The sequence below is a fragment of the Poecilia mexicana genome, unplaced genomic scaffold (assembly GCF_051168715.1).
Source record: "Poecilia mexicana isolate PSO_F unplaced genomic scaffold, ASM5116871v1 scaffold_22, whole genome shotgun sequence".
NCBI classification, from domain to species: Eukaryota; Metazoa; Chordata; class Actinopteri; order Cyprinodontiformes; family Poeciliidae; genus Poecilia; species Poecilia mexicana.
Genome location: NW_028263391.1, coordinates 485,063 through 513,016, shown reverse-complemented (window position 1 = coordinate 513,016; position 27,954 = coordinate 485,063). Strand labels below are relative to the sequence as shown.

General features: G+C 39.3%; 1 protein-coding gene across 1 annotated transcript in view; it reads right to left on the bottom strand.

Moving 5' to 3' along the window:
- Positions 1-27,954, bottom strand: part of LOC106932337 (MAM domain-containing glycosylphosphatidylinositol anchor protein 2-like) — a 331,489-nt gene that overhangs the window by 253,853 nt on the left and 49,682 nt on the right. Inside the window, exon 6 of the mRNA XM_088002677.1 lies at positions 11,133-11,405. Coding sequence (XP_087858803.1) covers positions 11,133-11,405 — 273 coding nt within the window. The remainder of the gene's footprint in view (positions 1-11,132; positions 11,406-27,954) is intronic.

The window sequence follows — 27,954 nt, the reverse complement described above, 5'->3', positions numbered from 1 at the left end:
CCTTTCAGCGTTGAAAGTGAATAAAATAAGTAAAGTCTGAATGCTTTTCTTGGCTGATTTTATGCTCCGTGTGTCAATACAAATTGTGATTCATCAATTAGGATTTTCATTCTCAACACTGCCATAGTCGTTCTTGTATTGTCTTGGCAAGTTTGCTAAGCAGGAACAAACTATTTCATACAGATCCAAATGTGGATGTGTGCTTTTTTGTCTGGGAGTGGTAACATTTATTTTTTTACTGCTAAAAACTGTTTTTAGAAACTACATAATGGTAACACTTTATTTGAAGGGGGTTGAATAAGACTGACATGACACTATCATAAACATGACATAACGCCTGTCATGAACATGAATAAGCCTTCATAAATATTTATGACTGTTGTCATAAAGCGTCATTCAGTAAATTATGACACTTTTAATACAAAGTTGACATTATTCAAAATGTCTTTGTTATGACAACTTGACATTAACCAAGAAATCATTACTGATATAAATTTGTTATAAAATAATTACTGACTGCACTTTAAAAATTAGGTAACTTTATGTTATTAAAGGTAAAGTTTAAACAGTAATGATTTATTGGTTAATGTCAAGTTGTCATAACAAAGACCTTTTGAATAATGTCAACTTTGTATTAAATGTGTCATAATTTACCGAATGACGCTTTATGACAACAGTCATAAATATTCATGAAGGCTTATTCATGTTCATGACAGTGTCATGTCAGTCTTATTCAACCCCCTTCAAATAAAGTGTTACTTACATAATTATTAGGCCCGAGCAGCGACAGCGCTGCGAAGGCCTATTGTAATCTTACTATTTATTAGGGTACTTTTACTCTTTGATTCATATACTTTTATGAAGGAATATGCTTCATACGTTGATTTTCTGAAGTCTGTTCAGAATGACGATGAAGTCTGTCAATGCTCTAGCTGCTGGCTGAACCGTGTGGGCGTGACCGAATCGCAAATTTCAATCCCTCGTCATACGCATATGATCATCTCTAAATCACACATGCATCATCCGATTTGCGCCATCACCAAACTTGTTATGAATGACTCTTGTGAATATCTAAAGAGCCCAATACCATTAAACTATTGGACTCCACTGCGCCCCGTAGATTAATCCTTCAGCTATATCTTCTCACCCCATCGGCCGATATGCACCAGATTTTTCGTGTGTCGTCAGGGAGCGCTGCCAAACGCATTTGTGCATATCATCTGATGGACGGGTGCGGGACCTGCGTGAGAGCATCTGCAGTGGCTGGCGGGCAGCGTCGCCAGAGCTCCTGCAGTCGCCAGGAGGCTGGAGTGAGAGGCACGTACGACAGTGGCGCAACTACACATTATTCAGGTGGATGCGAAAACATAAATCGGCGCCCCCCTATCCCCTTCTCCCCCGAAGGAAGGTTGAAAGAGCGTGGAAAATATAGCTCGCTCTACACCCCGCCCCGAGACGAAGTTACGTGAAGGGTAAGACTCGCTACATTTACCTCATCACTGCGCGAGGTGGAGGAGCGTAAGGCGCGCTGAAGTGTATGGGAAAACAGAATCGGCGCGCCGCCCCCTCCAGACGGGGTTTTGACGCCCCCTCTGGTGCTGCATTGCATGCGCTGCATACCCCCTTTTTGTGCCACTGATGTACGATGCCACTTGCAGCTTTAATTAACTTTGTTACTGACAGGGCCCCCAATTTTTTTTTTTTCTATTTTTATAGAAAAAAGAAAACTATTTTGTGGGAGGGTCCCCTGTCGATCAGGAGCCATTGGAATTTTCCTAACTTTTCCCCCTATTCACCTTATTCCGAGCCCCCATGAGGCTTTGTGTGAATTATGGGCACGACTTCTGCTGCACAACGCAACCACCATTTGTTTACATGTCAGCTACTTGCTAACAGGATTTCGTGAGACGTTTTAGGCTATAAAATATGTGGGTACACCAGATATCACAGCTTAAATGTGGCAGTATTGTTTCACCACTGCCTACACTACAGCGTGGAATGATGACTTGAAGAAGTGGTTCCAAATAACCCATACTAGCATATTTAGCTACTTCATTGACTCAGTTGCTTTGGGTTTTCTTGGCTTTTTGCCCACAATGAAACGAGCACACATCATTTTAGGATCTCTTAAAATTTAGATTTTTTTTTTTTTTTTTTTTACCCCAATTCTTGTTTCTGCACCTGTCGGTAGGTGATAAAAACTACCTCTTAGCACAGGGACACTGCCTTTTTGTTTTGGAAGCACGTTTAAAAGACACTAGTTGGAGCAACAAATTCAATTTGGTCTGATTGAACTCTTGCCAGTGCAAGAGTTACCCAAGCTCCACAAGGGTAAGTTACGAGATCTTCCGCTGGCAATTCTCTCTCTAACTGGTTGATGTGTGGCATCCCAGTAATATGGATGTTACAGTCTGGAGAGCTCAGCAGCAGCTGTGGTCAACTCTCTTCTGATTTTTGTGTAGTGTGTTGAGAAACAGTAAAAAAAAAATTTTTATTGTTCATACACGTATTTGTCATGTGCATATGTATCTTCTCGCCAGTGGGGGCGCTCTCGTGCCGCTGTGGGTCTAACAGGGAGAACGAGTCTCCTGGCTCGGAGCGGCTCAGAATAAACAAGCTCTTGCCAGAGATACACTGTTATGACTTGCTTCCTCTGTGATCCACAGATCTGGTTGCACAGGATTCAACTCCCTGTGCACCACTTGATACTGGCCCCAGATTCCCCTAGGTCTGGGGCCGGTAACATTTGCAGTGACATTAAGACATCAGAACCATTAAATGAAATAGAACCTATATGTTCTGGTTCTGATGGAATAAAATATACCCAGATATTTTATTTTGTCTTATAGACATTTATTGCTAGCCCAAACATAATGGTAAAAATTCAGATCAGCTCATAATTCCGCTACACATATAAATATAATTACATTCTTGCACTTTCATTTTTTTAATGTGTAATCTTTTTGATTTAGGCAATGCGGCAAATGACGCAACCCAATAGTCAAGCATGAACTTTATTATTTTTAGAAAAAAAAGAAAAAGAAAATTCACATTACACCAAGCTAATGTGAATTTAGGGACAGTTTACACTGTCACTTACGGTTTTTACACTGTCGGCGCAACACTGAAGCTCAGAACTCTGACAAGCTTCACCACTTTTTTTCTTTTTAATTACTGTCCGTTCTTCAGACAAACAAGCTGCCAGCAGCACTGCTAATTCACTGTCAAAACTTAACGCTTGTATTCCTGTTGTTCCCCATGATTAAACTCTCAATTACGATCCTCTGTACTGTGATAGCAGATAGCAGACACGCTGTCTACTATCTGAGTTACTGGAAAATTAAATCTCCATCTCCATAATGTAGGAAGCATGAAGAGCTCTAAAACTTCCTGGTAGATGGCTGCGTTAACCTTGGACCTCAGAAAACACAGTGGACCAACACCAGAAGATGACATGGTACCACAAACCATCACTGACACTGGAAATTTTGACTGGACCTCAAGCAACATGGATTCTGTGCCTCTCCTCTCTTCCTCCAGACTCTGTGACCTTGATTTCCAAAGGAAATGCAAAACTTACTTTCACTAGAGAACATAACTTTGGACCACTCAGCAGCTGTCCAGTCCTGTTTGTCTTTTGTACAAGAGACAGCATCATAAGCGTCTCACCCGTGCTAGAATGGCTTGACACAAGGAATGTCACAGCTGAAACCCTTGTCTTCCTGTTCTTGGAGCATTAACACCAGCTCCAGTCCACTCTTTGTGAATCTCCCCCACATTTTTAAATGGGAATCTAAGCAAATGATACACTATATTCTGTTCACAATACAATGTAAATCACAATATTCAGCAAACAGTACGATTTGATACATTTTTAAGATTTTCTGAAAGATTTCAGAGGGACAGAGTGATTTTCGTGACATTTTGTGACTGTGACGTCTATGAAGACGTGGATTGAATTAATTGAACTGATGGCGTAATACTAGTGTAATAAATGTTGCTTTTGTTATACATTTGTTATACATTTTCTTTGTTTAAATGTTAATTATGTGGCTTTGTGTATTTGGTTATGCAGAAAAGGAACCCTTTTTGTCTTGTTCACTTATATTAGAAAATGAAATTTATCTGTTTCATTTCATTATTTCATTTGTTGTAACTGGTGTTTTGTTACATGTCATTTTTAATGTATATGTGCAAGTTGGAACACGAGTGATTGGAGTAGGATTTAATGTGTCAGTACTCACGGATGGAAAATTTATACTTTACGAGTAAAAATAATATCAATAAAAATTATAGAATCTATAAAATTATGCAGTTCTACTCTCCAAGATGTGGTTAGCCCAATTGCCTGTACAATTGTTTTTGACCACATTTCTCCTTCCCTTCACCTCTATGAATGTGCTTGAACACAGAGCTCTGTGTACAGTCAGCCTCTTTAACAATGATCTTTTCTTTGCCCTCTTGTGCAAGATGTCAGTCAAATCAAATCAAATTATGTGTGTAGCACATTTCAGCAGCAAGGCATTTAAATCATAACAAAAACAAAAATACAAAGTCATGCAACATAGAATCAACCATCAAAACATTACATTAAGTCAAGTGCGATCATTAAATTCGTAATTTATTATGTTTCAAATACAACTCTAAACAGGTGGGTTTTTAGTTGAGATTTAAAGGCACCCAGTGTTTCAGCTGTTTTACAGTTTTCTGGAAGTTTGTTCCAGATACAGTATGTGGTGCATAGAAGCTGAATGCTGCTTCTCCTCGCTTGGTTCTGGTTCTGGGGATGCAGAGCAGAACCAGAACCAGAAGACCTGAGGGGTCTAGACGGTTGGTACAGAATTAACAGATCTTTAATGTATTGTGGTGCTAAACCATTCAGTGATTTATAAACTAATAACAATATTTTAAGGTCTATTCTCTGAGCTTCAGGGAGCCAGTGTAGGGACTTTAAAACTGGTGTTATGTGCTCCATCTTCCTGGTTTTAGTGAGAACACCAGCAGCAGCTTCTGGATCAGCTGCAGCTGTTTGATTGAAATGTTATAGTCAGACCTGTGAAGACGCTGTTGCAGTAATCAATGCGGCTAAAGATAAACACATGAATGAGTTTCTCTAGATCTCGCTCAGACATTAGTCCTCTGATCTTGGAAATGTTCTTTAGGTGATAGAAGGCCGACTTTGTAACTGTCTTAATGTGGCTCTGAAGGTTCAGGTCAGAGTCCATCACTCGCTTTCGGGCTGATTGCTGGTTTTCAGTTGTAATAACTGAAGCTGTGCATTGATTCTAGTTCGCTGCTCTTTAGGTCCAAAAATAATAACTTCAGTTTTGTTTCTGTTCAGCTGGAGAAAGTTTTGGCACATCCACACATGTTCTAAGCATCTATTCAGTGATTGGATGGGTTCAGAGTCACCTGGTGACATCGTGATGTAGAGCTGTGCATCATCCGCATAGTTATGGTAGCTAATCTTATTTCCTTTTATAACCTGAGCCAGTGGGAGCATATAAATATTGAATAGGATGAGTCCTAGTTTTGAACCTTGGGGTACCCCACATGTGACCTTTGACCTCTCTGATGTGAAGTTTCCGATTGAAACAAAGAAATCCATGTTCTTTATGTAAGATTCAAACCAGTTGAGCACTGGACCGGAGAGTCTGACCCAACTCTCCAGTCGATTCAGTAAAATGTCATGGCCAGCAGTGTCAAAAGCTGCACTGAGGTCCAACAGAACCAGCACTGTGGTTCTCCCACAGTCCATATTTATGTGGATATCATTGAACACTTTTACAAGGGCCGTCTCCGTGCTGTGGTGAGCACGAGAACCAGACTGGAAGGAGTCAAAGCGATTCATTATTGTTAGGAAGCTAGTTAATTGTTTAAAAACTGCTTTTTCAATAACTTTGCTGATGAATGGGAGGTCAGAGGTCAGCCTGTAATTCTACAGTACTAATTTGTCCAGATTGTTCTTTTTTATCAAAGGTCATCTTTTGGACAACTGTCAGGTCAGCAATCATCCCCAGGATCGTGTAACCCACAGAACTGGACTCAGACACCATTTAATAGTGTTTGCAGGGATTTTGAGTGAATTATCTGATTAGTGTGTAGCACCAGGGATCTACACTGGTAAACCTTTTCACAATATTCTAATTATCTGAGATATTGAATTTGGAGTTTTAATTAGTTGTCAGTTATAATCATCAACATTAAAAGAAATAAACACTTGAGAGTCTGTATGTAAGACATGAATATACAAATTTCACTTTTTGAATGGAATTACTGATTTAAATCAATTTTTTCATGATATTCTAATTTTATGACCAGCACCTGTGGGTGAGTGGAAGTATCTGTTATGGCTTGTACAGCACCTACATCACTGTGGATGAAGACACTGCCTTACCAGCTTCATCCAGTATTCACACAAGATCTTTGGTTTTTGTTCTGTGGCCAATCTGCAGATTTGCAATCCAAACACACTTACCTCTGGCATGCAGAACTGTCTGTACTTGCATGAAGTTGCTTAAACAGAGCATCAAGCATATGCAAATTGTTCACAAGCCTAAAGCAGAATTGTGCAGCTACACAATTCTCTTCCTGATATCTTGGTTGATTTCTGTTTACTTTCTCACTGTTAAACAAAACAGTAGTGTGTTTAAGGGGATTCAGGATTAGTTGAACATGTTGGCCTAAATATGTTGTAATTTTCCTATTAACTAAAGAATTGCTGTTTGTGAAACACCAAAACTCATAATTACTTCCAAAGTTTACATCCTTTTTTATATTTTTCACCCATGGAGGTCACCATCTTTTCACCGATGTCATCAGGTCCACTCTGTACTAGAGTCTACAAAGTAAACACAGGAAGGCTACTTTTCCTCAGTTGTTTTATGTCAGGGGTCTCAAACTCCAGTCCTCGAGGGCCACTGTCCTGCAACTTTTAGATGTGCCTCTGATGCGCCACACCTGAATAGAATAATTAGGTCATTAGCAGGGCTCAGGAGAACTGATCTACACAAGGAGGAGGTAATTAAGCCATTTCCTTCCAGTGTTTTGTACCTGTGCCACATCTAAAAACTGCAGGACAGCGGCCCTCGAGGACTGGAGTTTGAGACCCCTGTTTTATGTCATATTGCGTTTGATTGTTGCAATTTTAAATAATGCCACACTGAGTCACTATTGGCTGTTATAAAAAAAGAGAGAGAAGACAAAAATTAGGTGAATTTGGATAATTTCCCACATGAAAAAAAGAAGAGGGCAGTGCGAGAGCCAGAGCAGAAATCAACTTCCGAAGTACTTAATCTGTGCCCTCGACATTTCTCCAGAACACGTTGAGTCATTTAAACCAGCGAAACTAGCAAGGACTCTAACAGGTGATCATTACCTTAAGAAGCTAAAAGTAAATTGAGTGCTGAGGCAGGCAGAGCTGGACGCTATTTGAAATGCTAATTGGGAGCTGCACTGCCTCTGATACTAAATCCACGGGTCCAAGGCCACCCTAAACAGCTGTTACCGGACCGACACCATACTCTAACAGCACAGCTATTGCTGAACCCCAAACAACAAGCAGTGCTAATGGAGCTATTAGTACTGGAAATGCTATTGGAGCTAGAACACCGGTACTGAATGTGAAACCACTACAACACTGAACGACGTGTTTATTCGTCAACAGCCGGACACATAGCTATAGAAGTTCTTAACAGATCACACAGTCCGACCAGAGGTAAGTGTCATTCATTGTTTCATTCACAAAACTGAAGGCAGTAGCAGCAAAACATCAGCAGCTCCTATGGCCAACTCTGTCCTCTTCCTCTGTTTGGTCCTCCTCCTCATCATCACCTCTTATTTCTAGGCTCTGATCTATTTCAAAGAGCTCCGGTTCAAATTAAAAAGGCCCAATAACGTTACTCATCACTGTTTTGGCTGGAGGAGCTAGGCAGTTGGGACCGTTTTCCACGTAAAGTTGACTGATACAACTAATCGTGGATCCCTTTAAGTTGTGGCTTTAAAATACATCCATCGGTGTGACTCAGATGTGTCAGTTAAAATGAGAAGTCTGTGGAAAAAAGCCCTAAACCACTGACTCAAATCATAGTTTAAAATACAGTTATCCCTGACCATATGTCCAAATGTGTGCCAATTTCTGACTGTGAGAATTGTTTCAAAAAAGTCTCCATAAAATGTTTTGGCTAAGTTTTCAAGCATTTAGTAAAAACAAGAAAAGTTCAGTCGGATTTAATGTGTATGTTAGTGTATATATATATATATATATATATATATATATATATATATATATATATATATATATGCTTCTTTGTGTGCTTTTGAGTTTCTGTGCTGATTAAATTTTTTTGCGAAGCGATAAAACCTGGGTAGCCCTTGAATTGCTACAAAATAAAGCTGTATTTCCTCCCTCAGTCCACTGGCTGGAATGTTGAACCTTGAGATGCCATGAGACCTAAATTCTGAACATCATGGCATGGAGTGCATCCCAGTTTTCCATGTCTGGCATATAACCATTCATTTTTTAAACTGGTTCTATTGATCCTGTGTCCAGACAGAGGGATAATCAGTAGCCCAGCATCATGACCTGTTTGTTCTGAAGATCCTGCAGCTTCCACTTCTCTTCCTAACATGGCGCCTCCTCACCCTGACTCTCACACTGACAGGAGGAACCACAGAGCTCTGTTAGGTTAAAGCTCATCTTCTGAAGTTGGGATGTTTTTCCTCCAACAGGTTCTAGAGGAATCACCTCAAACCAGATGATGGACTGGATTTTATTTCAATGTCATTTGTGAATGTTAGAGCCTCATTTTCAACAGTTTAGCTATAAAGGTTGAAAAAGGTTTTAATTTCTACAAAAATGTAGTTTGAAAAGCCTCTCTGACTCTGAGTTCAAAGCGAGATGCCCAAACTATCCATCCATCCATTTTCTATAAACCCTTGTCCTCAGTGGGGTTCGGAAGGGTGCTGGTGTCTATCTCCAGCGAAATGCCCAAACAATTTTTTTTTTAAATATTAGACAATTAATTTAATTTCACATACTTATGTGGTAGAAGTCATTTGTTAGTTAACTACTTGAAACATATTTATTGTGTTTGATGTTTGTTGTGAATACTCACAAAGAACGAGATAATTAGTCCAAGTTTGTTGTTTATTGAACGTTCAGAAACTGTGGCGGCTGTGATGAGCCACAGCAAAGGTAAACAAATGTAAAACAACCTGAACAGGTGATCAACTCAAAACCACTGGCACCTTTTTATTCTCTGTCTCTCTTTGTCATTTAAGCACAGCCGTTGCCATGACAACATAACATTCAGTCCATTATGATATTAGGTTTTCAGGCTTGATATGCATTTTGCGATTATTAATAAGCTTTCCCCTGAACACAGCAGTGGTTGATTAGTTCATTTTAAACTCCTGCTCTGCTAGTTATTTTGGTAATGGAACCGAAATGCACAGAATTGCGCAACACCTTGTAGAAACAATAATTACTGAGATTTTTATTGTTGTTGGGTCATTAATATGAACACCTTGGTTTTTTACTTGTTTTTGTTTTTTGTTTTTTTTATTTTTGTTGTTCTTTAATAATAAAGTTACGAACGTTTTGATAAGGAGTCAGAGGAGGATGTGCTGGTCTCAGCGGCGTTGACCTTGTCACCTACCGCCGATATCAACGTGTTGCCGCCCTGCTCTAGCAAAGCACGAACAGCTCAGAAACAATATGAAATAGGAAAAAAGCTATTTTAGTCGTGTTTTATATTGTTCTTGAAAAACTAATCAGTCACGGCTGATTAGTGGGTGCACGCACTCATTGATTCTTTACAGCTGACAGCCGCTCCCCTCTCTTGCAGGTACTGCGTACCCGCGCTAAATCTTTTAGGGGTACGCATTACCCGACCGTACCGCCCTACTTTCACACCTGCATACAACAAATAAAAATATAAAGGCCCCATGTCAAATTCTTATGCGTTTTATGAACATTTGTATACATATAGAGAGAAACTCAAAATATATTTCCAGTAATTACTGATCTTCATATCGGCATTGATAACATTGTGGTATGGCAACTTGTAGTGTGTTTACAGTCCTTTGAACATGATATGGGTCAGGTTGAGGAATGTGGTGTTCTTGTGCTGGAGTGGTCACACGTGGCTGACGAGGATGAGGTCAGTTTGCAGTTGTGCCAGTCTGTTGGAAACAAACTCTTAAATGGCCTATAGTCCGATAGTGGACATTGAGCCGTGCAGCTACTGCTCTGGTGGACGTCCCTGCATCCAACATGCCAATGGCACGGTCCGACATAACTTGAGACATCTTGAGGCAGAGGTGCAAAAAGTGGGTATGCAGCGTATGCAACGCATAGGGGCGCAGCACCAGAGGGGGCGCCAAAACCCCGTCTTGAGGGGGCGACGCACTGATTATGTTTTCCCATACACTTCAGTGTGCCTCACGCTCCTTCACCTCTCGCACATAACGAGGTAAATGTAGCGATTGTGAGGTTGTGAAGGGGGTTGTGAGCGTCGCTCCTTCACTCCGACGTTCCTTCCGTCGGGGGCGGGGGGGGGGGGCGCCGATGTTTGTTTTCGCATCCACCTGAATAATGTGTAGTTGTGCCACTGTCTTGAGGCATTATGACTTGTGACAAAATGTGACATTTTGGGGTGGCCTTTTATTGTCTCCAGTCCAAGTATTGTCCAGCTGTTGCTCATTTTGTCTGATTACCTACTGAACATGCCCCAACCATGCAGAGTCAAAAAACAACTCACTGAGAGGAAGTTGGATTAAAAATTATTCACAAATCAAGAGAAATATTACTTTTAAAAAATAAAATGTCAGCAAATACTCATTTACAGTTGTTAACTCCACATGGCAACAATATTTGACATGGGGGTGTTTATATTTCTGTTCAGTATATATATATATATATATATATATATATATACAGAAAATAGGTTATCTTACAAGTCCCAGTACAATGTGAAACTGGGGTGATCTACCTTTTAAAATTAGCTCCAATATCCATCCACCTATCAAAGGACTGGTGCCTACAGATAGATGTTTGCAAGGTGCTAAATTTAGTCTACTGTATAGTTCAAATAACAGACTTTGGTTTGAACAAAATGTTACTGTCATACCTCTGACCAATATGGTGATGAATTTCTTAGCAGGGTTTCCTACATTGTTGGATGCAACACAGGTGTAAGTTCCTCCATCGTCATCACTAATAACAGGGACTGTCAGTGTACCATCTTTGACAATGGCTCTCCTCGGTAGCTCCTCATCTTCCAACCTCAACCATCTTAGTGTTGGAAAAGGATGTCCACCCATCACTTTGCAAACCAGAGTGATCGTCTCTCCAGGATTTGCCACCACAGGATCATCCAAAAGTATTTTAACAGAGGGAGGAGCTGGGGAGACAGAAGAGGAAAAATCTAGTCATGATAAAGGTTGACTACATATTGTATTATCGAAACATTCAACAAAAAAATTAAATCCCTACAGAAGCAGAATATAAATCCAGCTTTTAGTCATAATAAATAGATTAACCAGTAAACTGTTGACCAAATTGACTCTTGTTTTTTCTTTTAGAAATGGCACATTTCTCCAAATTTAGACACTTTCAGATCTTTCAAAAATTATGTATTAGTTGGACTCCGCCAAGGCTGCCCTTTGTCACCGATTCTGTTCATTACTTTCATGGACAGAATTTCTAGGCGCAGCCGAGGTGTTGAGGGGATCCGTTTTGGTGGCCTTAGGATCGCATCTCTGCTTTTTGCGGATGATGTGCACGTCCCACTGGGAGGAGGCCCCGGGAAAGACCCAGGACACGCTGGAGGGACTATGTCTCTCAGCTGGCCTGGGAACGCCTTGGGTTTCCCCCGGAGGAGCTGGAAGAAGTGGCTGGGGAGAGGGAAGTATGGGCCTCCCTACTGAAGCTGCTGCCCCCGTGACCCGACCCCGGATAAGCGGAAGAAAATGGATGGATGGACTATTTTCTAGCACCAAATGCAGAAAACGGTGATCTAGATTATTTCAACAGCCAATAATATACAAAGCACAACAGTAGATGTAGATTCTCAGTCATCCATATGATAACTGTCAAAATTATGGTTATTTTGAAGACTTTTCACCTCATTCAAAAATAAACTAATTCAGTTCTGTAGCTTAAATTGTATGTCAGGCTTATAAATTGTAATCGGGAACAATCCCTGATAGGGTAAAACCACTCTGATAGGCCAACAAAGATCAATAACCAGGCCACTGTTGTCACTAGTGAGGCCATCAAGATCACGTGAAAATCTGCCAAAACCTTCCAGTCAGTTCCCTGTGAGGGTTGTTGGCAGAGATGATCCTAAAAAGTCCTCACTTTCAAACATATGCACTGTTTTGTCTTGTGTCTCAAAATGTAAGTAACACACACTTAGGAAAACACACCAACACTGCAATATAGATGTTAGGAAGGTGGAATCTTAAATCTTTCATTTCTTTTCAAGTTAGTCTTTTTATTTTGCACATAGATGACTTCATTAACAAATACTGACTTAAGGTTAACAAGTATTTTCATATGTTTTAAATGATAAATTCCTGTTCATGATGCCTTTCTACTTTTTTAAAAATTGTTTTAGCATTTAATAAACTCCTTCAACATTTTGCTATTGTGAAATTGGAACAGCTGACTGTCAACTGGTGAAACCTTTATAAATCACTTCTGAAAAAATTAAAAGAATAAACGTTAACACCACTGGAAAACTGCTGAAGCCTGTTACATTTTTTTCATCTTGTGGTTTTTCTCATGCTGGTTTTCATCCTGTTTGAGGGTTCATACTAAATAATGTTAAACACTTAGTTACAGCTCGTTTATTGCACTCTTCATATTTTCCACTCCTTTATATTGCACTAAATATCGTTTGGAGAGTTTCCCTCTCTTCTTTGTGAGCTGCAGAATATTTAATAATATGGGGAAAACATTTTTAAATCCACATTTAAAATTTCATTGAATTCTACATGGCAAAGGAACATCCTCTTTCACTCTATGACAAAGCTCCCTTTTCCCCACAGGAAGAGAGACTGAACTCATGGCCCAAGTTCCGTTTTGTTTTCTTTTTTCCTTTTTTTTTGTTTGCCTGCTGCTTCCTTCCCTGTCCACCAGATGTCACTGGATGACTGAGCCCCTGGAGAGATGCGGTGCCAACCCCGTAGGCACACCTGTGTCTAATCTGGAGCTGGCTGCTGTGGTGTATTTATGGAGCGGCTGGCCGACGCTTCAGTGCCTGAGTGTTCGCCTCCCATGGTAAACGTTTCTCCTCGACGGCCTAGAAACCACCTCTGAGCATTTCCTCGTAGTGCTTCTGCCTCTGAGTAATTCCTCGTTGTGTTCTCCTCGTCAGGTGTTTTCCCGTGTCTGTCAAGATCATCAGTGAACGCTGTCATCCCTGGATCTCCCTGTGTGTTACCTCCACGACGCCATAGGTTTTACCTATCGGATGCCAAACCCCGTGCACTTACCTTTCCTGTCCAACCCCTGCGGACTCTCCTCGAGACGCAACCCTTTTCCTGTACTGATAATTCCCATGTGCATTGAACCCACCACTCACTTCCTTTCCTCTCGTTGCAGTCTGACGTTCTGGTTTCCCTTCCCGATCCCCGACCATCGTTCCCTTTCCCCTTTTCCCTTTAATAAAACTCATTCAACTGATTTTGTTCTCCTGAACGTGTTCTTCCATGTGGGTTAGAAAACTGGAACCCGACATGACAAAGACCCACTTCTGAAACTCCTGGATCCAAAAATACAGGTGACTCTCTTGTATTACTGGCTAAAGGAATAAATGATGGTCCTGGTTTATTTCAGAAATCTGCAGAAGGAACATTATAGTTACCTGGCATACAATCTCCTTTGGATCTGTGAACAGTCATTATTAATTTTTTGCAATAAAATCTTGCAACACGTTATTTGGAGGGGTGTGCATAAGGCTGACATGACACTGTCACAGATATAACACTGGTCGTGAGCAGTGTTGTGGTACTCGAAGTTGGTCTTGGTCTCGAGACCGGTCTTAAGACCATTTTTTGATGGTCTCGGTCTCGTCTCGGACTCGACCGTATTTGGTCTCGGTCTTGTCTCGGTCTTGGCCTCTGAGGACTCGGCATTTTATTTAAAGACCAGTCGAGACCGCAACTGTGAAAATATCACTAAACGTATAGCATACTGTCCAGTTTATTTGTTAACATCTTTGTTTTCAGTGGATGCAAAACGCACTGATTAAAATCCAAGCAACTACGTGTTTCTGTTACTCCCACCTTCCCCTCCCCTCCCCACCTTTCACTCGCGTGCGGCGCTCCAGGACATGCGCAGTGGTTTTCTTTCAGCAGCAGAAAATGTTTGTCTAATCGTCAGTAATATAATAGCGCTGCAAAAATAGTAAGAAATCCGATGGCCACAGCTAACTCAACATCGCTTCGCTTTCACCAGGCATGTCCAAAGTCCGGCCTGGGGGCCAAATTTCATCCGCCCCGCAGCCTCTGTCATAAAATCAATAATGTCTGGCCCGCACGTAGAATTAATACATTGAGCAGCAGTACCGTTACCTGCATAGGGCGGAGCTTACACACTAAATGCCATTCCTCATTTACCCACTAGAGGGCAGCAGCCTGTGTGACTCAGACCATTTGCAGCTGGAGCTCATTGAGCTGCAGTGTGACGCAGAGAGCCGCCAGCAGATCGGCACCAGCAGCTTTCTCTCGCAAACTCTTACCAACAGCTGGATAAGAACAGGTTTCGAGAGATTCGGTTTGGTAAGAAAATGCTAAGCTTGTTTGGGTCAATGTTAGGGTTGCCACCTTATTTTCAGAAATCAAAATAAGGGACACATCGTCCTGGTCTCATGCGGGCGCGGGGGAGAGGGGTGGCAGTTGGATGCAATATCGCAACATCGTGAGTGAAACAATGACTGGGGCAGCCTACTATATAAAGTTCTCGGGACTATTTCTTTGGTCATATTTGTAGAATACGGAACAAATCTCATCCCATTTCCCGGGACGCTACATTTAACAGTGAAATATGGGACGGTTCCGTATTTTACGGGACGGGTTGCAACCATAGTCGACGTATTTGTGTGAAGACATTCTCGGTTGTGAACTTAAATAACGGACTCTCACTTAGGAGACATCTTGCGCATCAATACCACTGCCTTTGAGCCAGACCTGGCCTATGTGCTGCAGTCCAGATCTCAGTATCACATTAATGCAGACAAGTCATTTGTCATTTACAATAAGTCTCTGAATAAATTTTGTTTTTGTTTAAGATCAAAATAAGTCATAAATTCATACAAGTTTTCAGTTTTCACTCCAGAAATAATAAACTTTTAAAAATCTGACCAACATTTACTAATATGGCATATTTCAAATGAGCCCTGCACTTGTTGATATCACTATTACTTGCTCCTTTTTCTGTTATTTTATTTAAAAATTCTGTAAATATTGAACTGCCATGGTGAGATATATTTTTGTTTCAAATGTAATTTGCACAGTATAATTACTTCTTTTTAACCGTTAGAAAAAAGTTAAAGTGTTAAAAAAGTGAAGTTAAGTGAATATTCAATTGCATATGATATGCATGTTTCAAATGAACCAAAAAACATGCTTAAGATCGCTGAAATTAAAATAAAAAAGTAAATGTAAAATACAGAATGGCTTGCTGAAATTTGTTTAAATATATTGCTGTTCTATGTAAAGAACGTCCGCCAAGGTCGGCCCCCCTACACTTTTAACACACCAAATCTGGCCCCCTTTGCAAAAAGTTTGGACACCCCTGGCTTTCACAGACGGTGGGGACAACGTCTAACTTTTTTCGTCACTTAGAAAAGTAGCTCAAAGAAGGTAAGCTCCGTTAACATGTTGTTAGCAAAGCTAGCTGTACAGAGACACATAAGAATTTGTGATGAAAAAAAGTCACTCACTGCCTGAATTATTGTGCGGAGGTGTTGACTGACTTGTCGCATATATGGGACAACGCTATGTCCAAAAGTCTGCAATATAGTGATGTGACATTCAGAAACAGTCGATTCTTCTCCACGGCTCTTTACTTATTAGATAGGTCTGGAGTGTCACTGAGAGCCGTTGTTCTATCAGATTACCATACGCTGTCAGAATAGCAAACATGCAGTGAGAACCATGCCTGCGCATCCGCATTAATAAGTCCGACCGTCAGAGGAGTTGTCAGTTCACCATACGCAGCAAGTTATGACGAAAATAAGTCATTAAATTGTTTTCAATGATAACTATATAGATATGTTGTCATGGTTTCAAAGTGTATTTAAAGCAGTATCTGGCTGCAGCTGGAGTCAACTACAACACACGCCCGTGTAAATAAAACTCACTTAACCGCTAAGTCAGGATGCCATACAACTGTTAATAACAAAGTTTATGACGATCTACGTCATGATTCTATGTTGCTAGCATACATGCAGTGAGTACCATGCCTGCGCATGCGCCTTAAGAAGTCCGATCGTCAGTGGAGTTGTCAGTTCAGCATACGCAACAAGTTATGACAAAAATAAGTCATGAAATTGTTTATAATATGACAATATGATAACTAGATAGATATCCATGCGTTGTCATGGTTTCAAAGTGTATTTAAAGCAGGTCTGGCTGCAGCTGGATGCCATACAACTGTTAATAACAAAGTGTATGATGATCTACGTCATGATTCTATGTTGCTGATTAAATAAAATCATATAGTAATGACAGCGTATGCATGTCTGAGCTAAGCATACGACTATCTGACAACGTATGCTGATCTGACAGAACACCGTGAGTTCGTGCTAAGCGTATGACGATCTGATCTGACAGAACACCCATTCTTTGTTCTTGTAATGCTCTGTGTACACTGCATCATTATTTTATTTAATTAAGTATGTTATTTAAATGAACAAATAACTAAAACACAAGAATGAAAGAGCACGCAGAGCATGCACAATGCTCTGATTGTTTTTGTTCAAAGTGGCAGCTGTAATGTCTGCCATGGTGTCAGACTACCTGGCTTCATGTACTGGGATAGAGAGTGAAAACAGTCACGATGAGCGCCTTCTGCTTGGTTACTTCTTGCTTATTGCTCCTTGGTCAGTGTTCATAGTTGAGCGTTATTTACCGTCAGGGCATTGCCTCAATTGCTATGTTTAATGGTGCAGATAGTGGTGGTTTCTTACATAAGCAATATGGGCAAATGCCCAGGGCGTTATGTTTTTAGGGATGGCACGAGACCATCACACATTGTAGCACAGAAATGGAATATTTAATATTGGTAAAATGTATTAAGTATTTAACATCTAGGTGTTCTTATGGGAATATGGATCTTTCAGATTATTTTGAAAAGCAATTTTGATCATATTTTACATTTTATTGTGTCATGTAGTTGTAGCTGGTCTTGGTCTTGACTTGGTCTTGGACCCTAAAAGTCTTGGTCTCGTCTCGGTCTTGGTTTAGGTGGTCTTGAACACAACACTGGCCATGAGCATCAAAGAGTCTTCATGAATTTTATCACTGTTGTCATTAAGTTTGATAAATAATGACATTTTTAATGCAACATTGCATTAAAACTTGTCCACTTTGCATTAAGTGTCATTAACCAAATGACACATCATGACAAAAGTCATAAACATTTATGAAGACTCCTTCATGTTCATGATAGGTGTTATGTTGTGTCTGACAGTGTCAAGGCAGCCTTTTGCACACCTTCAAATAAAGTGTAGCAAAATTGTTCATTCTTCTTTGTCTTGTACAGACACAGAGCGTCTGTACATGTGGGTCAAGAAGCTAAACATCATCATGACAGAACACTCAGGACAAGATGACCTAGCCAGTCCTCTTAGGATGATTCAGAACAATAATCTTTCATTTAGTGATGGGTCCGGCAACACCGATGCGTTGGCGCATGTGTCAAGCCAAAACCCGTGTTGGTGAGCATATTGCTTTCAGTAAGTCACATGACTGATACAGGAACTGTTTCGAAATGACATTAACGTGCCAAACTGTATTTATAAGGAAGCAAATATGTCAATCTGTCAAAAGCATTTGCCAAAATAATTCTTGATCTTTTAAGGTACAGTGTCAACTATGGAGCAGCCTCAAACGAAAGGTTTCCGCAGTGTGGGACCATTTTGATCTTATATTGGAAAATAAATTTGTTTTCATTGTAGTTGTTTCATCCAGTTCTTTTCAGTTTCTACTTGATCTATCTGAATCCAAATTCAGCTGAAATTGACTCTTAGTTTACTTTCATGTTATGTTCTTCAGGTTAAGTATCGCATATGTTTGACTAAACTGTCTTATTTAAATAAATCCACCTTTTCAATGCCGAGGCATTATGAGGCCAGGCATGAGAATGAAGTCCTGGTACACCTAGATAAACTCAGATATGCAGCCATTCTACAAAGTACTCAGTTGCTTTTTATAAATTATTTCATATACAGTGAATCCTCACTATAATGAGGTTCACCTTTCACGGTATCGCTGCTTCGTCGATTTTTTTGTGCAGTTTTTTTTCAGTGTTCTCCGTCCTGATTGACCATATGATTGGTAAAAACAGTCTCCGCGCTTCTTCTCTACCTTAGTCAGGCGCGGAGCTGTAGGGGGGCCGGGAGGGCTGCTGCCCCCTCCCCTCTCCATCCCGCTCAACACTTTCAGTTTCACTCCATGTAAGGGGCCCGGTGATTGGTTAGGGGCCCGGTAATTGGCCCCGCCCCCCGGTTCAGTAAGTCACAGGTCACTGTGACTTACTGACTCAGGTCACTTGTTCCGCTAGTGACCTGAGTCCCAATAAAGTTATGGTATTTAATACTGATTGGCCATTCGGGAGATGGAAACTGAAACTTTGAATGCCAGCTGGAACAAAACTGTAGCTAGAGGCAGCGCAACACCCGACTGGAGGCTCGCTTGTTGAGATCCATCACTCTGCCGTAGATACAGCTGTGAATCTCGCAAAGCAGCTTGGAGGAGACGCTTTAATGCCACGACTCCGGATTGATGAACACACACATCCGCTGACCTGAAAACAGGTTTTGTTGTTTGGTTTCAATGTAGAGTATTTATTTATGCTGTGTAATAACTGTAAAAAATAAAGGTAACTACTTCTCGGATTTCGCCTATCATGGGTTATTTTCGGAACACAACCCCTAAGAAAAACAAGGGTTCGCTGTAAATATTGCGTTTACTTCATTTTTTTCTACAGCAGAAGTTTTGTCAAAAAAGCATAACAGGATAAATTTAATAAATGTTGTAAAAACATTTTTTTTCTTTTATAAAAAATCTGTGGAAAAAAAAACAGTCCACAAGCATCCTCATTCAAACACATTCACTTAAAATTTCACTTTATGGTTCATGTTCACATTTTTATTGACTGTATATCAAATATATTTTAAATTTAACTGAAGATATGACATAATACAATACATAATATTTGTAGCCCCTGGTTAAAAAAACCATGCTCTTAAGGTCCTTTAATATTTACAAAATATTTACAAGGTTGGTTGTATGTACATAGAAAATATAAGTGAGAAACTTGTAATATTGTTTTTGTAAATTGTTGATCCGAGTGATTATATACATGCGGGGAGCGGTTACTGTTGTGAGTAGCGCGAGAAAAAATGAGAACAGAAAGCCGAAGCTTTTCTGGACGGGACTTGTGTTCTTACATACATGTATTCTTGTTTGATCAATTATCTCATTAGTTTAAAGACTGTATTGAATTTCCTATCTATGAAGTAGTTTAGGTTAACGAGGGACAAGTGAATTCAACATAGGAAAAAAAAAAGAAAAAAAACTGAACAATGGGATGATGGGAAGAAGAAAGGAGAACGCGGGAGACGACAAGGAGGAAGCTCATGGAGACCGCTGCTAATGTGGGAAGAGGTTGAGGTGGGAGCAAGAACTGAATTGTTTTATGCACGTTCTCCACAAGTAAACTTGCGCCCAGTGGGTAGGAAACCTGGAGAAGTGTTTTGTAGTGAAGAACTGCAGAGGAGAACTGCGCTCACACACACACACACACACACACATGTTTGTGTTGCTATCTTTGTGGGGACTTTCCATTGACTTCCATTCATTTCTACAGCCTAAACCTTACCTTTACCCTTTTCCTAACCCTATCCATCACATACCTAACCCTAACCCTAACCAAAACTGAATTTATACCTTAGCCCTAAATCTGATCCCTGACCCAAAAACAGGGTTTCCCCTTGTGGGGACCAGGCTCCAGTCCCCACAAGGAGCAACTGGTCCCCACAACGTAGTATATGTCAGGAAAATCGTCCCCACAAGGTATTACAAACAAACACACACACACACAGAGTATGGGCCCATGTGTGATATTGTGTTTAAAACTGTAAATTCCGGTAAATGTATGGAGTAATGTTAGTGACAAAAGTTGAATTCTGGTTATATTGAAGCAACAGTTCAAAAGAAAAGTTTTTTCATAAAAACGGTTTATTTTTCCAAGTTCTTATTAAAAGAAACTATTCAGTTAACTGGTTGTTAATTTTGTTACTTTAAATGAGTGTATGGTAATTGGATGAGTAAGGATTTACTCAGGGCTGCACAGTGGCGCAGTTGGTAGAGCTGTCGCCTTGCAGCAAGAAGGTTCTGGGTTCAATTCCCGGCCCCGGTCTTTCTGCATGGAGTTTGCATGTTCTCCCTGTGCATGCGTGGGTTTTCTCCAGGTTCTCCGGTTTCCTCCCACAGTCCAAAAACATGACTGTCAGGTTAATTGGCCTTTCCAAATTGCCCCTAGGTGTGAGTGTGTGTGTGCATGGTTGTTTGTCCTGTGTGTCTCTGTGTTGCCCTGCGACAGACTGGCGACCTGTCCAGGGTGTACCCCGCCTCTCGCCCGGAAGCTGGAGATAGGCACCAGCACCCCTCCCGACCCCACTGCACTGAGGGACAAGGGTGAAGGAAAATGGATGGATGGATTTACTCAACATAGGTAAACCTGCGTGGTATCTACCAGAACTTAACGAACCCAAATATCCACCCCACCAGTGAGTTTAAGTTCTCATCCCAGTTAATAGCAGACAGAGCAGTGGGGTGCTACATATTCAATAAAATACAAAGACTTAAATCTTATTGTATAGACTAGGTCATCAAATCACTATGTTGCCTGTAGGAATTTTTAATGTCCAGCAGGTGTCAGTATTCAGTGACAGTATCGACAGTTTTGCTATGGGTCGAAAGTATATGACCCCTCATCTAACCATCACTAGTATCATTCAAACTCACTGTGTGTCATCATGGTGTGTTTTAAAGCAGACCCAAATGCAGCAGGCAAAATGCGTAAAGTTCTGTAGATAATTTTAATAAAAAGGAAGCCAACTTACAAAAACGCAAAATCCAGAGTAATAAAAAAAATCCAAAAACAAATCTAAACAGGAGACAAAGAAACCAGGGTAAAGCAAGAAGAGTGACAAGGAGACGTCATGTGGGTAACAGAACGCACTGGTGGCTGAGACAGAGAGGCTTAAATATTGGGAGGTAGAATGAGAAAAATAGATCAGGTGTGTGTGTGGATAATTGGAGAGAGTGGGAGGGAGAGTGGCACAGGGAAGATTACACAGGGGAGTATAATCCTCTGTGAAAGTGACAAAAAGGAACAGGAAATAATACTAACAGTAAAGAATAACTAAAGAAACACGATAAATAGTCTAACCAAAATAAGTAACTAGAACATAACTGATAAAACTAAAAGAGAAACAGAAAATCACAGAAATAAGCAAAACCCAACCCAAGAACTCAAGAGTCCTGACATCATGATCACCTAACTCAGGGGTGTCCAAAGTCAGTCCTTGAGGGCCGGCATCCTGCTTGTTTTAGTTCTCTCCCTTGTTTAGCGCACCTGGATCAAATGATGGCTCATTAGAAGGTCTAAGAAGAACAATTGACATGCTGAAAAGGTTGTTACTACCACCAGGGAGAGAACTAAAATGTCCAGGATGCCGGCCCTCGAGGACCGACTTTGGGCACCCCTGACCTAACCGTTATTATTCAAAATCTGCCAACTAACACTTCTCTTCCTCCTCCAGCAGATGTCCCTAATACTCAATCTCCCGGGCCCAGAGATCACATCCCCACCCTGACATCAATTTACCCACTCTAGAGAAGTTCAGTGGTTGGTTAGGTCATTGCGTGGGGTTCCTGCTCCAATGTTTTCAATTGCTCCCATGGTCCTAAGATTTTAATTGGTAAGATTGGCCCACAGTTTGGCTGCTCCTTTGAGAAATTATTAAGAAGTTTAAGATGACATTTGACCAAGACCCTCTTTAGATTGCAGATCTCTTCCCCAGATTACCCACAAGACCAGTTGATCATTTAGGGTAATCACCACAAACTCTTTATTTTAATTAATTTATTTATTTAAAACATGATATTAGCATAAAATCATGCACAAGAACAAGGAATGCAAAAGACATTTTTTTGTACCACAGTAATCTTAACGTGCTGGAAAAGGAGCAGGAAGAAGTACAAAGCTTTTGAACTCCTACCCTGTAAACTCATACAATATTTTCAGATGGGCCCTCATTAGTAGAGAAAATAAAAAAATGGGTTAATTCGTTTTCCATTTTATCCATACCCATAGATTCTTATGTGTTAGCCTCAATTTACAACACATATTAGTGCTATCTCTCACCCATATTTCTATAGCTTGTGAAAATGACCTTATGTGTTCTTTTAAATTGTATTAAATTTTGACTTTGTTTTAACTATTCATTTAACTTGTTCCATAACTTTACCCCATGAATTGAAATACAAAAGCTCTTTCCTGTTGTTCGTAAACTACCAATCCTACAATCCCAAACTACAAAACTACAAAGGGGATATGACTTAAGTAACCCCTTAAGTCATATCCCCCTTCTCTTTCATAAAACATGCAATGTATGAGCTCAGGTAGCAGTTTATTAGATGCCTTACACATAATTTGAGCAACTTTAAACTCCACCAGCTCTTCAAATTTAATAATTCTAGATTTTAAGAACAGTCGGTTTGTGTGCTCATAATAACCAGCATTGTGGATGATTCTAATGGCTCATTTCTGTAGGATACTTAGTGGATGTAAAGAACTTTTGGAATTAATTCCCAACACTTCTGAACAATATGTTAAATATGACAAAATCATAGAGTTATATAGAATATGAAATGATTTATTATTCAGAATATGTCTGGCTTTAGCCAGGATTGATATGCTTCTACTTAGTTTATTCTGTAAATGTTTTCAACTAATTTTGTCGTGTATTATTACACAGAGAAACTTATTAAAATATACCCTTTCTAGAGTTACACCCTCTGTCTGAACTTGAATTTGAGTACTTTTGTAACAGTTTCCAAAAACCATGATTTTAACCTTGTCCATATTTAGTGATAATTTATTATCGCCAAACCATTTTTTTTAAATTTACTGATTTCTGAGGCGACTATGGAAAGAAGTTGTTGAATTTATTTACAACACTCTTCATGTTGATAATCTGGTCATTATCTAAAAAATACTGTGGATAATTGTTAGTGTTAGAAGTTTTCCTGATAACATTATTTAAAATGTTTCATGTCGCCTTGGAATTATTTTTATTACTATCCAATAATTTATAATAATATTCCTTTTTGATGCCTTTATAATATTAGTTAGCTTATTTTTACATTTCTTATATTTGATACAGTATAGTATAGTATAGCAAGTATAGTATACTTCTGATACAGAAATTGTATGTTTTATAAATTCCCTAAAATGTTAGTTTTTCTTTTTACATGTATTTTGTATTCCTTTTGTAATCCTCTGCTCATTTTTTGCCTGCTTTTCATCTTATTCTCTTTAACTGGGCAATTTTTATTATATAGTAATTTAAATATTCTTAAAAATTATTTATTGTCTGAATTCACATCATTTATTCTATAAATTAATCTCCAATCATGTCATCAAATCGGCTTTTAGTGACTCTTCTGACCGAACCCGTCTGTATTGATCTGATGTTGTAGAGGAATATAATTATATTAATAGTTAAAAATTATGTTGTTGGTTGATTCACATTAAGATATGTTTTGACCAAAAAGAAATGTATTGTGTCAAATGGATTGGGTCAACCTGACCTAGAAGTCAGGAAGGAATTCAGATTGGAGAGATGTGGAATAAACTATCGCCAAAGAGGGAAAGTTTGAGCTGCTGTGCAAGAAACTTCTGGCAAGCGTCTTTCCCTGCTTGTGTGCGAGAGAGTCGGCCAGGAATGAGAAAGAATCTCTATCTGGATCTGTCCAGATATAGATTCTTTCTCTATAAGGAGACAACAATTTGACTAATTGTCCTTCTGTTGAAGTCAAACCCCTTTCCTCGGAACTTCCAACACACAGCCAGTGTAAGATGGAGCCAGAATTGCTCCGCAAGAGATCCAGTAACGCCATTGGTCAAAAGCTTCCCAATACACAACAGTAGAACTGGAATTGTATAAGAAACTGATGTCAGTAGTAAGCGGCAAGACATTTTGGATTTCTGAGACGATGAAAATGTGATGTGTGAATCCGCAGATGTGCATTAAATGTCTTCCTGTTTATCTATGAGCAGAGAGAATAGAGTTTTGTGTATCATTTCTTTATTTATGTATTCCATGAGTTTAGCACCTTTAAATTCCTCTATAATGTTTTGATCAGCTTTTTGCAGTTACACTCATAGACTGTGAACACTGGTAAAGGATCAGTTATGTCATTTATTACTATTCCACTAGTTAAACTATTTTCAAGAACATTTGTAAAAACATTATCAGTTAATATTGGACAGTGTGCTGTAATACGACTGGGCCTGGTAATTTTAGGATGCAGGTTCAGAATGTACATGATATTAATAAATTCTTCTGTCATTCTATGTTTATTTGGATTTAGAAGATCAATGTTGAAATCCCTGCAGATAAATGCAACTTTTTGATTAACTTTTATAGATTTTTCTTCCATCAAGTTATTGAATATTTCTATATTTGATCCAGGAGCTTCTATAAATATAACTCAAAGACATTCTTGTTTCCATGGGTATTTCTATAGTCACACATTCAAAAACATTATCCATGACAGTCGACATTGTTTCTATCATCTTATAATTAATGTACTTCTACACAAAAAGAGCTACATCACCTCCATTTTTGTTTTCTCTGTTTTACAAACCATTTCATAACCATCGATTTCAAAGTCCATGCCCTTTTCACTAGTAAGCCATATTTCTGATATTGCAATTGATATTAAAAGTATGTGAGTTTTGTGGGAGGTTCTGTTTAATGTTGTAGAAATGTGCATACAAGCTTCTAACTGTTGAGTGTTTTAACTTTTCATCTCCTTGGCTGGTTTGGTCACATGACTAACAATCTTTTAAGAATAATTTTAATGGCTGGCAAAATAGTAGATAAATAGCAGTGAAACCAACAACAACTCTGTCTCAATTGTTTGCTGAAAGAACATGGAAGACGGCAACGAATATTTCAGCAGAGAGCATCCATCCTCTTTGTCAGTTTGAGCTTGTGTTCCTCTGGTACCTAAGAACACTGATTAAAAGTCATTTAATCAGTGCAATCAGTCAGTGCAATAATTATTCTTAACCAAACTAAGTGATAACATTTACCTGCAGTATGCTAAGTGTTTTACTCGATTATATTGTGATTCTATGAATATGATTTATTTCGTTGTTGAAGGAAAATTTCCACCTTGGTAGACTAAATAGTTTAATCATATTTTTCCTGTATATAAGACTCTACCGACAAAAAGTCTCTCAGAATAATATACATGGCACCGTAAAAACAAAAATGTGAATTTTTGCTTGTATCTGTTTAACAACCTGAGTTGTTCTTCTGTGAACCTAATTAATTTGTCATTGACTTTTGCACAATTGAATTTCTTACGTGTACATTGCAAATGGTATTTTTATTATAGTTGATCATGTTGTTTTTCATGTCTTATTTCTTTTGTTCCTCCTATAATTGATGGAGAAATGTAGATATTATGTATAATGTATAAAGGTATTGTTTATGTCTTTTAATTAGCTCTACATCTGGAAGAAAATGGAAAAATGGTGTTATAGAAGATAATTTATCTTTTACAGTGCCAGTAATCTCGAAATTAGTAGTAAATAATAAAGACTTTATGCTATTCTCATTTAGTGATGTAATTATGTTAGTTGTGTTACCACCTCCACCCCACTACACAGGCAGTAGTAGACCCAAAAAGATGCGATTAAGGAGCAGATTTAGAAGTACACAGAAAGCTACAGAATTTAAAAACTGTGAGCTGCGCTGAATTAAATAAAAGAGAGAAGTTCAAACACATGCTGAGAGTGAAAATCCTTCTTAAAGATGAAGATATATCACAGATTTCGAAAGAAAATAAAAACGGGAGACCACGTATAATATAGGAAATAGCGCCCCCTTCACTTCCGGAGTGCAATGGTCCCATTTCCAAATAAGGTATGAGACTGACAGCGATCCGTCCCGCCCCTTTCTGTTTGCTGCAGCGAGGTCCTTCTCGTTCCATCACAGGATGGAGGGTGTATTCCTAAAGGAAACTATGGTTTTCTACCCCTTACCCACAGTGGTCCCATATCTTCCCATTAAAAAACTCCTCCTCCCCCCACTGTTCTTACGTTAGTTGAACCCCCCAACGTAGATGTATTTGAAGACATGTACAATGCGAAATTATATTGACAATAAATGGATTGTTTACTACAGTCAGTGCATTAAGTTTACTGTTTTTTCAGTTATAACTCTTGAAATGGCGGCGTGACGATCACATTTTGCACAGAACCCATTTCCAAGTGGGTTCTAAACTAAGTTTAGTTTTGCTAGAAAAACAAAACAAAATCCAGTAATTTTGCTATCCTTCATAAATTTCTATAAAAATAAAAACAGTATAATTGTAAGGACCTTGAACGTAAAACTCAGTGGGGTAGTTAACCCACAATGCAGCACATTATTTTGTGTCTTGGTTAAATGGAAATGTCAGCATTTTTGTGTGGACTTTTTCACTGAATGTTTATTCTGGAAAATTATAGTTTAAACTTTGACTATTCTAGCAGCTAAGTTTAACTGAACAGTGCAATATAGAGGTGCAATTTTAAAATGTTTTTTTATACTTTATACTGTCCAGGAATTAAAAATTTGCCACAGTTTGAACAGGTTGGCTATTGAGTGAAACTGCAACCAATTTCAGGTCTTATGCTCTACTCCCTTAAGAAAATGAAAAGGTGAGAGAATTTATCTTTTATTGTTCCAGTAATGGCAGAATTAATAATGAATAATAAATACTTTGTGGTATTCTGATTTAGTGATGTAATTGTATTAGTTGATTTACCACCCCCACGCCATTAGAGGCAGTAGTAGACTCGAAAAGATGTGACTAAGCAGCAGAATTAGAAGTACAGTGAAAGCTACAGAATTTGCTAAAAACTGTGAGCTGCGCAGAAGTAAATAAAAGAGAAAAGTTCAAACACATGCTGAGAGTGAAAATCCTTCCTAAAGGTGAAGATATATCACAGATTTCATAAGAAAATAAAAACGGGAGGCCGTGAATAATAAAGGAAATAGCGCCCCCTTCACTTCCGGAGTGCAATGGTCCCATTTCCAAATAAGGTATGAGACAGTGATCTGTCCCGCCCCTTTCTGTTTGCTGCAGCGAGGTGTACTTGGATGGAACTGGACCCAGTTCATTATTATGGTGGGGGCAGAGAGAAACTCTCTTCCCTGAACTCAGGTCCAGAACTTGCTTTCTGATATGGACACCTGCTCACAGTCCAACGACAGTCCTGAGCTAATACGCTGCACATTAATATTGATGCGCTTGAAGCACCAGATTTATACAGCATGACTAAACATAGCATACAAGTGAAAGCTAAGCGGTGTCACCAACGTAGCCCGGAGTACAGTTGCTGATAACGCGATGTTATCTATGGAGTGAAAA